General features: G+C 37.8%; 1 protein-coding gene across 1 annotated transcript; it reads left to right on the top strand.

The window, feature by feature from the left end:
• The first annotated feature begins 651 nt into the window (after positions 1-651).
• Positions 652-12,575, top strand: LOC139730700 (uncharacterized). The gene is made up of 6 exons (XM_071641566.1): positions 652-1,014; positions 1,640-1,756; positions 2,133-2,195; positions 4,870-5,019; positions 10,088-10,219; positions 12,387-12,575. The coding sequence occupies exons 1-6, from the start codon at positions 652-654 to the stop codon at positions 12,573-12,575; spliced, it is 1,014 nt and encodes a 337-aa protein (XP_071497667.1).
• Positions 12,576-13,945: the final 1,370 nt, after the last annotated feature.

Below are 13,945 nucleotides of genomic sequence, written 5' to 3'. Positions count from 1 at the left end.
TGTGTTTTTGATTGCACATATATGTTTGAAGAAAATAGAATTGTAATTTTGTGAAGCCTAAATATAAATAACGTCTAATAGACAGTATTTGCAGTAATGCCAATTTTTACACTGTAGTTCCCATCGTGATGTATACAAAACGATGTTTAGACACTAACCTCCATAAAAAGACCATCTTCGAGAGGCTATGCCTTGAAATTGGTGATCGATCAAACGTATCAGACCGAAACTTGGTCAATACCTCTTCTATGAGGGCTCCAAGGTTACCAAGCGAGGAATCCGGGCAGAACAATAAATTGATATAATAATAACTCCATCATGGTGGATCTATTGGTTGTGGTATCATGTCTCTCGCTCAAGACTTGCCCATTGTTTCATATAGGCAGTGTAATGTTTTGTCAGAGCGTGTGGTGATAATCTATGTCGATGTGTATTTTTTTCTTTCTAACAGACTTAATGCTTCGGAAATCACTGTACCTAATTGTGACATGTGTCTGATATCAGAGTAAATACACTGTCGAGACAAGTTAGGAAAATCTGGGTACATTATCGGGCGACTACTGGACAACCAGAATGCAACACAAGTAAAGGGCCAGAGAGAGCGAGTGTTTGCTGACGCCAACAGATCAAGTCTCGGATTTGGACGTGAATATGGATGGAGGGTCAAAGTCTAATGGGGATATGCAGCTCTATCAGCTAAATGAGACAATTGGAAGCAATGATGCCCACGTCGAGCGGGAGAGGGAAGAGGAAATCGAAGGAGATGGTGGTGATGTAGGCTCAGATACTGAGAGCGAGGAGGGTGACATTGATACCGGCCTGAATGAACGCCTTCAAGTTCTGACGAGGAAATACCACATTACCCAACCGAGCCATAGTCCTTCCGAATCATGGGACTATATTGTAGCACTCCCGAAGCCCAGCTTTATTCAAAGCTATTCAGTCCCGGCAAGTGCGTGGAGAACGTGGGCTTCAAGAGTTGCTGCAACCACGAATCTCGCGATTGTTTTAAGGGTATGGAATTGGTGGGATTATACTGGCAGTGCTATAACTCTATCAGCTATAAAATGTCAGTTTTTTAGTCATGGATTGATAACTCCGTTTCATGGGAAGGTTGACTTCTCAAACATTATAGTTAATGAATATGATTCTTACATACACTTGAGTGAATGTTTTTATCCTTCTTGAGTTTAATCTTCCAAGTTTTGTCATTCTGTGGCCTATGTTATTCATGTAATGCTTATGAATACTTGATCTGGATGAATGAAATATAGGTTTTAAGTCACACTCAGATTGTAATTTACGCCACCCTGTCAAAAAAAAAGAAATTATATATATATATATATATATATATATATATATATATTTGCCTGCAGCAGTAGACATTCAGAAGTTAGTCCAGGAAATAAACTGTCGAAATACGTCCTATAATAACGCGAATGTTTTGAATGGTTTATGAGTCCCAAGGTTTTCACACAAAGTTCTGTTGTAAATCTGTTTTACCATTCTTCTTTAGTCGTCTTAGTCCGAAGTTTCTGCATTACGTCTATTCGTAACTTTTTTATCCCAATTCTCTAGACATCTTATACGTATTTCTTTCTGTATTTCTTAAATATATTGGCACCATGCACGAGCTCAGAACATATCAATACTTCACGCCTTGTGTTCCGTGCTACTGATCATTGCGGGCGTGGTGGGTGTTGTAGCCAAGAGTTACATGGCATACTTTGCAGTAACCATTTGGAGCCCGATTTTGGTAAGAAATTCGAATTGTTTCCTTGGGATGCTCTAAGAGAAAAAGAAAATTAATGTATCAGTAGAAAAAAAAAGTTATAGGCCTACATGGGCAATATATTTGCGTAGCTATCATGAAGTATTATAATCATCTATACCAATAGACAATAAAGGAAGTAGAAATGTTCTGTCTACGAGTAGTATATTTTATGTTTTGTAGGGCTGATCGGACATGAAAATAGTGGGACTGTAGATTTTGTTAACGTAAATTACAGTGAAATCAGATTTGTTACTGTAATCATAGTAAATCACATGGACGAGAATGCAGCATAATACGTTATCTTTGCCAGCTTTATAAATCAATTTTCATTATGATTCCCTCTCTGCATTACGTTTAGATTTTCTTGCCGACAAGCATCGTAGGATTGTTGGCATACAAACGACTACGGAGCTGTTCAGCGGTATGTGGATATCATCAGCATTATCTTTGTGAACATAAGTCTATAATATACACACATATTAGGGAGAAGTTTCTCAGAGTATAATTGTGGACTGAGTGTATGCAGCAACATATACCCAAGAACTCCCAGCAACATTACCCAAAGATAATTCCACAAAATATCATTTTTAGGAAAAGTATACACATTCGTTTGAATAGTTGCTGACATAATACTCTACTTCTAAAAGATGTAGGCCAAATGCTCTTTCATTATGATGGAAAACTTTTGCGGGGTTTTCTTTCAATTTTCTTTACACAGTTGTTCTGCCGTGACATTACGAGCTGTTGTAATCTTCTCGTTTATAGCGATTGCAGCGCCAATATAAAATACCATAACTTTTGAACGCGCGGATTGTCCAATTTTCCTCGAACTTCACTGATGTATTCCATCAATAACGATGCATTCTAACAATCCACATGAGAGTATAGCTGGGAAACTTCTCATTTAATTTGCCTATAGCTATATACATTGTATAAAGAAATCATTTTATCTGAGTACCCTGATTGCCTGATTGCGCATACTGCAGCGTCAATGAAATGTATCTATATCTTGTTTCATGATCGAGATTTCATCATATTCATGCAAAGCATTTTTTTAAATCAATGTCGGATTTATCTATAATTATACTGTATGAGCTACCTTTGTGTCATTTACTGATCATAATTTAAAAAAAAAAATATCAGGGAATACGCTTTCCGACCATCAAAATGGAGAGCTGTATACATTACACGAAACCCACACTATTCAAATCTTAAATTTTGATTACATGAGTTGCCTCCTTTTTGTCATGTTAATTCTTGTGTTTAGATTTTTTTTTTTTTTTTTTTTGTAGCGGGGGGGATCAGTCGCGACCCCGACCACTGGCACATCTTACCCCGCCTCTGCTCGCGCGTATGTACACTACACTTGTTTTGTGCCTCGCGCTTGCTCGTGCGGGAATGGGGGGGGGGGGGCGAGTCCCCCCTTGAACTTTACTGGGACTTTTTTTTTTGGGGGGGGACGTTATCCCTCCGTCCTTGATTTCTAAAGCTAAATTTTCATATTTTTTTTACTTGAATAACTATTTTTGATGGATCTTATCTGGAAACCTGCTCAAAAAGTACAAGGTGTTTGAAAAAAAAAATCCCACTTTGGATCATTGATAGTTCAAAAACCATTCATCCAATAAAACTGTCATTGATATGAGTAATAGCTGAATGGTGTACAATTTTGTTGGAGGTGATTTGAATGTGAAAGCATAAATCAGTTCCATTAAACCTAAGTTTGATTTTGAAGTAAGGTTTCAGATTTTGGTCAAATTTTAACCCTCTGTACTAAAATTGAACTTTGCACAGGAACCAATGATGTGTATATGAGTGTGTGCTGACAATGGCCCTGAACAATGGACATGCCTGAACCACCTGTTGACTAGGCGTCAGTCTCGCGCTCCCAGGCACATGAATGCTTAATCAATAATTCATGTGGATTGCCCTGGGCACTGCTAGTCTGAATTCATGCACGGTAAAGGGTAAAATGCATGCACATGGAAAAAGTAAACACATGTTTCCATGTGCTTGCAAACACCACATTTCATTCCAGCTGGCAATCATTTTCAAAATTTGCTTTACATATCACTAAATTTGGGATATAAATAAGCATAAACGATCTAAAGTTTTTCATTGCAATACAACTGTCTACTAATAGTCTGACAAATTTGTCGCTTTTACGATAAAAAGAGATCATTTTTGGTAAAGAGTTAGCAGCATTTTTCACTGGGGCGATTTGTTTCACAGTAGATTTATTTAAGGCTCCATATACCTGTGTATACACAAGTGTATACTCTAATCGATTTTCTTTGCTTCCTGTCACCATGTTTACGACAGAACAGAAGGTATTCATTGTAATTTCGTTATTCAGAAGTAGGGAGAGCATTGTCGCGACTCGACGACAGTATCGGCAGGCGTTTGACTTTACACAGATACTGCCAGGAGCTGAATAAAGACTAGTTGTGATAGTGGAAATTCCAATGAATAAATAATGAAGCTTTCAAACCCTGGCCATTGTTCAGGACCATTGTCAGGATGTTAACCACACACTCCCATACACACCCATTGACCCCTGTGCAAATTGAAAGTTTTGTACAGAGGGTTGAAAATAGAGCAAAATCTGGAACCTAATTGTGAAATTAATCATGGATTTCATGAAGCTGAGTTGACAGATACCATGATTTAGCATTCACTTAGCATCCACTAAAGTATTGTGCGCAATACCGCTGAATTTCAATTCTAAAAAAGTGAAAAGTCTCTTGTTATCTTAAAAGGGATCGTCAAAAGTCGTGATTGGGACGGGTATTCGGATTTTAACATCTTGCGAGATATTTAGAAAACTCTTCTGAAATGTTGAAGAGCATACAATTCTAAGAGGAATAATGTTTATTTAATGGAAATCGGTTTTGAAAATTATGGCTGAGGTATCCAAAAGCAAAGTAAATCGAGGTGGTCCAAAGAAAAGGTGCGTCCCACCTTTATTAGGACCTCTTTGTTTTTGGATACCTCACCCATCTCCAAACTAATTTTCATCCCTAGATTGCCCTCCATCTCTCTCTTTCTCACGAGCACACACCACCACTGACTACTATCACCTTCACCGTACACAGATTCGGAGCCTCACGATACTTTCAATACTATCGATGACAGTATCGCTGTCACTTTCTGTCTTGTCAGCGTGGTTCATACTTCGTGATGGTCAGCTTGAGATAGACTGCTGCCCTGCTCCAGCCGTCGTCATTCCGCATTGCCGGCATACAGTAAGTGCGCCAATGAAATATTGGAAAATAACTTTTTTATTGTTATTTTTTCTTAACATTTTTAGCCTTCCCTGCTATGCCAAAATTGAACGAACATGGATTGTGTACATGTTAACCATTTTCCGCTTAATTGTGTATTATATTGGAAGGGATTGATTTTCGGAATCCGTGTCTATTTAACCCTAATCCCACCGGGTTTTTTGAGGGACTTGAAACCACCGGGGGAGGGGGGGGGGTCTTTTTGCCCCCCCCCCCTTCAAATCTCAGTCGTGGATTGCGCGATCCTCGCTAAAATTTGCTTTAAGGTAGAGGCCAATGTACTCTACAAGATTGTATAGTTAGATTTTTCAAATTTTAATTTATGTATTTTACATCAATTAATTTAAGCTAATTTAGGCAAAAATAATTTCTTTTGCCTATAAATGAAAAAATAATGGTCCAAGACGTCTACTTTTTGGTGAACATATTCTTTTCGATATCTTCAACAATAATATTGAAGCAAAAATTCGGCTTCATAATTATTTCATATGTAGGCCCTATCTTATTGTTCATTGAATTTCTTATGTATTTCGTTGTTTTTTACTTTTTGTTTTTGTTGGGGTTTTTTGTCACAATTTGTCGCAGTAACTTTTTAAAGCATAATCAGGCTGAAATAGGTCATTATCAGCCATTGAAAGTAAAAATATTCATTTTTATATGAATTAATTGCAAAAACACAATTTCCACTGGATTTGTACACAAAATCATGTTTTTGAGCAATTTTTTGATTCGACGAATGTTTTTCAAAGGGGCGTGGCTTCAAAACGGTATGCCCGGGAGCGACAAATTTGGTCTCAAAAGTTGCGCGATACCTAAAGAAAAAAGTCATAAAATGTCGCGGCGAGAGCATCACGCGTTGCGGAATAATCACGCGAAACGTCGAGAGGGGGGGGGGGGGTCAAAATGCCCCCCCCCCCCCCCCGTGGGAATAGGGTTAAACAATTTTCCTGCTCAGTGGATGCATTGTTCCCTTCGATTCAGATTGATATTCCAATTAGATTTTCCTATACACGTGTACTTTCTAAGCGAGGATAACAAGTCTGTGCTAGATCCCAAGCTATAACTTTTAACTATTTAGCCCCTTAAGTCCTCCGAAGACTGTGCTAGATCCTAAGCTATAACTTTTAACTATTTTGCCCCTTAAGTGCTCCGAACTCTAAGAACGCCATCCCGTATCCGCAGCATTCGACAGCATTTTGAGTCCATCTTGTCCGATTTAGGATATACAAAGGAAACTCTAAACTTGAATCACAAAATTGTTAGAGCGCAACTCCATTCCACGTGAAAGTTGGCTTTCAAAAATGAAGCAAATCGGTCTTCAGATAAGAAAGTTACGACATTTTTAGGTGATCCGAGTATCCTCTCGGATCACCTATTGTATCTGTACGGATTCTTTCTTCTTCTTCTTCTTTATTTCTTTCTCCTCAAATCTTGTGCAGCGGTTAACTCAAAAAGTCCCCCACCTATCACTTTCAAACTTATACCATGTATGTATCATGTCCTAAGAACAACAGATCTAGTGTATCAATGTGATCAGTTGACCGTGACGTCATTATGACGTCATTATCTGAAATCACGTTTACATCAATATCTCATTAATGGAACGGAATTTTTGAATGAACTTAGGATATCATATAGTTCAAGTCAAGGTCTATTGATATATTTCATAAAATTTAGTCACGTTCATAGTAAACGAGCGCGTACGCGCGCGTTGAAATTTAAACATGCTCTAATCAACCTCAAAATTGTTTTGCACACGTTTCAGGTCATTTACAGCATTTCAAAAAAAATCGACGGACGCGTACGCGCGCGCGCATATACGCGCGCACAGCTCATATGCAATAGAAATTTCCCGTTTTATTGCACGGATCGAATGTCTGAAATGTCAAGGAATATTTCTACCAAGTTTCAAGTCGATCCGACTCAATATGACGTCATACTGGCCAATCAAAGTTGAAATTCCGCGCGCGCGTCAATGGCGATATACAGTGCAACTATGCCAAAAAACCGCCAATTTTAAATCCGATTTTACTCGTCAGGATGGACGGTGACCCCCCATTTTCTTCACATATTTTGAAAGTTGATTAGTTGAACATGTCATTTCATGGGGTGGCAATGCTGGCAAAATGATTAAAAGATATCAAATTTCTTAATAAGGTAAAAAAAGTAAATTTTCAAAATAACGTCATCAAATTTCAAGTTCACTCGAGCGTATCTCATCTATCCTTTGTGGATTGTCACCCAGATTTCAGTATGTTGTAGCTTATTTAATGTTCTTTCAAACGTAAATTTACAAAAGTTTGATTGGATGTCGGCATCACCTCGTTAAAATGGATTAAAAGTAACCTTGTCAAATTTGACCAGTTTACGTGTTATCTCTATGGGAGTGCAGTTTTTCTGGAAATGAAAATTGACATGACTATCTTTATCGAGTACTACCTCACTTATGCTACGGTGAATTTCTCCCAGATTTTAATATGTTGTAGGTGAGACTTTGGGCTATCGTAAGTGTGCCCTTCGTTTTTTCATACGATGTCGGGATCACGTCCAAAAACTTGGTTGAATTTAAAGCTTATCTTCGATGTATTTTCATATTTCTTTCTTTCTGCAACTTTCTTTGCATTAACTCAAGTAAAACAGCCTCTATCACCCCCATATTTTGCACATGTTCAGTTCATGTCACGTACATTATTTCATAAAATAACAGCTACTTGATCGGACACCATCTTGGGTATGTAAATTAGGGTCAAAGGTCATAAATGTTTCATCCTGTATCTTGGTGAATACATGTCCTATCTTTCCCATATTTTGCACACGTAAAGACCATGTTACAAGGATCATTTCACAAAATAACCACTTTTTGCTCAGATGCCATCTTGTCTGTACAAAGTGGGGTCAAAGGTCATACGTACTTCTTTCTTTATCTTCGTTATGACGTGTTATCTCTATGGGTGGGAATTTTTCTAGATGTGAAAATTGACATGATTGTCTTTATCGAGCACTAGCTCACTTACCCTTCGGTGAATTTCTCCAAGATTTTAGTATGTTGTAGCTGAGACTTTGCGCTATCGTTTAAGTGTCATCAATGTTTTCATGTGATGTCAGGATCACGTTAAAAATTTTGGCTGAAATTAAAGCTTATCTTCGATGTATAATATCGAGATATTTCTTTCTTTCCACAACTCTCTTTGCAATAACTCAAATAAAACAGCCTCTATCACCCCCATATTTTGCACATGTTCAGTTCATGTCACGTACATTATTTCATAAAATAACAACTACTTGATCGGACACCATCTTGGGTATGTAAATTAGGGTCAAAGGTCATAAATGTTTCATCCTGTATCTTAGTGAATACCTGTCCTATCTTTCCCATATTTTGCACACGTATAGATGATGTCGCAAGAATCATTTCACAAAATAACCACTTTTTCCTCACATGCCATCTTGGGAGTGTAAAGGTGGGTCAAAGGTCATATCCATCTGTTGCTGTATCTTCGTTATCTAGTGTATACAGAATTTGGTACCAAAGATGGCAGATATGACTCCCTTTTCTAAATGAGAATCCAAACATCACACGGCCAATGTCTCTAAAAAAAGATGAAACCTGTATGGTCATGCCTATTGCGATCAGGACTCGAATCATTAATTAAAAAAAATCGGATCACCTTAATTTGTCAGTAATGACAAATTACAATCTCTAGTTTTAATTTCTGCATATTCTACTGAGTGCACGCCATTTATTCGGAAGAAGCGATGTTGTCATCACCTCACAACTCTCCCGATAGTTTGTACACATAAATACACACACACGCATACACACAAATACACACACACACAAAATCATTAGTTCATGGTTTATGATCTTGCAACTGCAACCTCTTTTGACCCTCAAAGTTGTTGTCACTATTCTAGTACAAGGATCCTGGAGTAGTGTGCTATTCAGTGGGAGACTTGTGAAGGATGAAATCATCACATTTGCGAAGTGAATATTTTGGCAAACTTTAGTCCTACCATTCCGCTCGTCTGATTTCACTCAGTTCAATAAAACCAACATCGTATGGAGTTGCGCTTTATAGGTGTAAGTGTAGATGTGTGAAAATTTGTGCATACCAACATAAAGACATACTAACAACCGATGAAATTAAGAATGCAACATTATACTTTTCTGCAATGCCTCGGAGTGATCGTCATGCGCTTGTTATTGTTTGTTGGGCTTTAGAATCTCTGCAATCTGATTGGTCAATTATATCATGCATTGTTTTTTACTGATCCACACTGCCTTGTGTCCGGTAAAATCCGAATGCATGGCCTTGTGCCCGGTAAAATCCGAACGCATGGCTCAAGTCTTGTTTAGTGTTGTACAACTTGTTCCGGACGAATGATGAGGAAAATGATTGTATTTCATTAATTTACAGGCCCATTTAATAACACAAAATTAATGATGCACAGGCCTATTTCGTGGATCAGTGAGAATTGGATGCTCTCGTTTAACTTTGGAACAGTCTAAAATCCACTCGCTGCGCTGCGCTGGTGGGTTTAAACAGTTCCAAAGTAAACTCGTGCATCCAATTCTCACTGATCCACTCTGTTCTGTGCATCATTTGTATAATAATATTGGCAATTCAGGTTATGGAACGGCCTCCACTCATGGTTTCAAGAATATCCCTGTAAAGCGTGTTTACATTACAGCAGTATATTTGAACAATATTCTCAGGATAATGGGTTCGGAAGGACAAATTCTTCTTCATCAGGAAGTGATCCAAGGAGCTGTCTATGGACGACATGCATGGGAGTTGGTAGTTTCTGCTCTTTCTGAACTCAAGTCACAATTTGATGCACGTGTGATAATACCCCTGTCACAAACGACTGTTATTGCATCACCATCATCAGCATTTTCATTGCTATTCATTAAAGCAAACGCCGGCATGGACGCAGTTTTCAATGCCTTACATAAAACGTCTCATAGTCATGAAAATTATTCTGATCATTATCGTCACTCATCACTTCCATGTTGTTTCTTGAATAGGAGTATCGTGTTTTCATCGACGCTCTGAATGTTTTCCTGCTGCTAATAGAGTTGATTGCTTCCATCTCGTCTGTTGCCGTGTGCTGCATTATACAACCCGGTTGTTGCATGCATTCCAGAGACACAGAGAAGGTGCGGCTAAATAGTGTAGTCGAAGCATGCCCTCAGTGACAGAACTTTAAGTTCAGTTCCACATCGTGTTCAAGTTGACTCGAATGAACAGACTAAAATAATATGTCAAGACTTGTGGAGGTTTCATCAAAATCAGAAATATGATAAGAAAGTTGTGAAATGTTCAGATATTTACATAGGCTTATTTTCCCCAAACAGTTTTAGGACTTTTCGACTTATGTCGGCTACATCTGGGGAGAGGTGGCTTCCAAATGAGGAGAAAAGATAATTCAATAGGTTATGCGATACGGTAGGTGCATTGTTAACGTCATGTCAGTAGGTACATAAACTACTGTTGGGCATACTGAAGCCCCCCCCCCCCCCCCTCCGTATATTTAACAATAAATAAACAGTATCTAAAACGGAACAAGTCTTTATCAATAGCAAATATTTCATGTAAATTAGACGAGGTGATGCTTTCATGGTCTTACTAGGTCTCCCAATGACCTAAAAATCTCGCTGAATTGCTTGATATAGAATCGGAAAGCAAAAATTTGTTCTCATCGCAGTAGAATTTCGTTAAGGCGAGATAACCGGCAAAGATTGAAATTGAATTGAATTGAATTGAATTGAACTTCATTTCCCCACACGGTTGATACCAATATCACCACTTAGTCAAAACATGTGAAACCTGGACATTGCAAAACTATCTTGTCGAATTTTATGATCGGTTTTGAGGAAGTATCTACCATTCTGTTCTTTTAATTTGAAGAATAGTTTGAATACTAATATAAAAAAAAAATCAGTTCAAACGTGCAGGGAGAAGCAACTGTAGTTGAAACTGAAAAAGGCTCTTGTTTAGAAAGAGAGGGTGAAAAGTGACTTGCTAAAATTTTGCCTATAGGTAGGTGTCTTGTTTGGACCGACAAGGCGATATGGCGCCTTGGCTAGTTTTAAAATGTCTCCCTTCCAAACTTGAACAAGACGCTAAGGTCGAACGTATCAATCCGCCTTCCCTCCTTATCATCCTTTAACAAGGTGCAAATAGGCGAGTTGTATCAAGTCACCTTCTTTCCCAATGCACGTTTGTTCAGCTCGTCAACCGGGAGCACGAACTACTATGAGTATACTTCAGTGGGAAATGAAGCACACACGAATATATTATTTACTGATATGTAGGAACTATACTATCCTATAAGAGTTCAATATTATAACATGCCAGTTCTATGATAGTCCATCAAACCCCATCAAATGAAAAGCTGCAGAGTCTGTTGAAGAAAAGTTAAAGAAAAGATATCAAATTATTGCGGTTATGTTGTCCATTGAAATTACTTTGCTTGAACACTTTGCTCACTTGATTGTCCCCTCTTTCAAAATCAAGATTAGAATTAAGATGAACGTGATATTCTATTAAATCACTTTGGGGCGACAGGAAAATCACACCCTGATAATCATGTTGGTTTGTATGAAAGCAGAAAAATCACAGAAATAGATCATTGATATTCTTGGACCAAAATCAGACACCCACACAAACACACAAACAAAGTTATGAACTGTAATAGTAAGATAAATTTTTATCACTGTGTGACGTACGCGTTGAGCATAAACAATATACACAGAGAACTGCTCCTTAATCTTGTATGTTTCTTAGAATGCTCGGGGTTTTTCCAGGTTCCGTGAGCTAGACATGTCTGTTTACTGAAGCCCCAATTTTGCACTATATGACTACAGTACAACGCTTTTCTGCGCGAATGACCTTCCCATATTTTTTTAGGATGATTATGGTAAACGTATGAGTTACTTCTTTCTACCGTGGAGCATATAGAAATTAGTCGTGAATACTTAAAGTGATAATAAAATAAACCCACGTGAGACGGGCGATTTCAAGAGTAGTGCCTGTATACTTATTTTTCTCTACAATTTGTGATGCATTCATCGATAATGTATAGAAACCGCTGTTTCAATTAGAAACGAAAGATAATGAGGAATAGTATTATTGCCTTTCGAAAGTTCTGTGGCACAATGCATTTAGTTACGGCCTGTAAGCCAAAATTCATTATGATATGACCTCGCTCAAAACTGTCTCTAAAATGAATAATTATACTTTTAACACAACATTTTAGAATAAGATGTTCGACAGCTTGCAGTAACACCACTTTGCTTTTTATTTCTTGTGTAATTTCTACAGCTTTTAGCCAGCACTAGTACGTCGTACAGGCGGTTAGATACTGACGAGACTATAGAACTCGTTGAAGACTTCTGCAGCTTGACGCATATCAGTACCACCAACAACCAAGCCAGTTCTTTGACGCGGAGAAGTGCAAGCGCGCCCGCTTTAGTGGGTGAAGGGGCAGAGTTTGGCGACTTCTACTTCTGAGCGCTGATAAAATGAAAATTCTAATTTAATGATGAATGTTAAACATAAAAGACTTTGTCTTAAGTTCACGAAAAGAGTGTTCTGGTAAAGGATCCATTTGGGTCCTGGGACAAAATTCACTGTACGCAGTTATCGCGCATGTCCTGCGGGGCCGGGACTGCGTTTTTTAGAAGTGGGGCGGGGGGAATGAGGCCCAGTTTCTGAAAACAAACAAACAAACAAACAAACAAACAAACAAACAAACACACACACACACACACAAAAACCCAAACAAACAGCATGGCATCAGGAGATATAAAAGCCGTGAGAGTAAACCCATTAATCGAAGATCGGGATACCTATTAACATGCCTCAGATGAGTGTCAGACAGAAATCTGTAGAGTGACAGACAACTTTCTTAATCATCTATTCTACATCAGGAAAGTGAAGTCCGAGTGAGAGGAAGGCATCTTCCACGCTAACAGTGCTCTTAAACAGATGTCCCCTATTCATCACCGTCATCACGACTATCCAGGCCTATTTTTTATTTATTTATTTATTTATTTATTTACTTATTTATTTATTTATTCATTTATTTTATTTATTTTATTTTATTTTTATTTTTATTTATTTATTTATTTATTTATTTATTTTATTTTATTTTTTTTTTTGGGGGGGGGGGGGGGGACTGCTGCCATTGTTACTACATACAGTATATTACATCATACAATGCCGGTGCGACGCTTTCTATGTAAACGTACGAATGGCTTTATTTTGGGGACAAGTTACATGATTTTGTTTATCAGAATTTTTGCTATCAGAAATATCTAAATTCCGCCATTTTCTAACATAATATAAGGTGATACATTGATCTTCATACACATTGCTTGACTGGAAGATGAAATTTTTAACGATTTGAAAGCATGCTTATACGTCATAGTTTCAAACCAAACTTATTACATTGTGTATGTTCTGACAAAAAAGAAATAAGGGGTTTATCAACAAACAAAAAAAACCCCGAATTTTCGCCCATAGGGCTTTGTGAAGTTAATGACAGATTTAATTTGAGGATGCTATTAATCAAAATAAGATGCGGACATTAACAAATCAGTCGTTATAGCGCACAAAATAAAGAGGTTACAAAGTTACATAATAAGACGTTCAATTAACTTGATGACGAAGCCTTGTGGGCGAAAATTCGTTAAAACAGTGTCTATCATGAAGTTTCCTATATAAAATACCATAAATGTTGTGAACCAATCTTCTTAGACTCCGAGCAGAAACTCTTTGCTGTTTTGCTGTTATGTAATATAACATGTATGTTTTGTATACATGCCTATTTTTTATCTCTTCTATGGCGACACACTATGAAGAAAAGAACAACAACGAGG

Source organism: Diadema antillarum, unplaced genomic scaffold (genome assembly GCF_040938485.1).
Source record: "Diadema antillarum isolate AM-2024a unplaced genomic scaffold, OU_Dant_1.0 seq00000329_RagTag, whole genome shotgun sequence".
In the NCBI taxonomy this organism is placed as follows: Eukaryota; Metazoa; Echinodermata; class Echinoidea; order Diadematoida; family Diadematidae; genus Diadema; species Diadema antillarum.
This window is presented reverse-complemented; position numbering and strand designations above follow the sequence as displayed.

Excerpts from the sequence above, each read along its gene's own strand:
- LOC139730700 (XM_071641566.1), top strand. The coding sequence starts at position 652 with ATGGATGGAGGGTCAAAGTCTAATGGGGATATGCAGCTCTATCAGCTA. Across the intron at positions 1,757-2,132 it reads CCATTTGGAGCCCGATTTTG|ATTTTCTTGCCGACAAGCAT; the intron begins GTAAGAAATTCG and ends CATTACGTTTAG. Across the intron at positions 10,220-12,386 it reads ATTCCAGAGACACAGAGAAG|CTTTTAGCCAGCACTAGTAC; the intron begins GTGCGGCTAAAT and ends TAATTTCTACAG.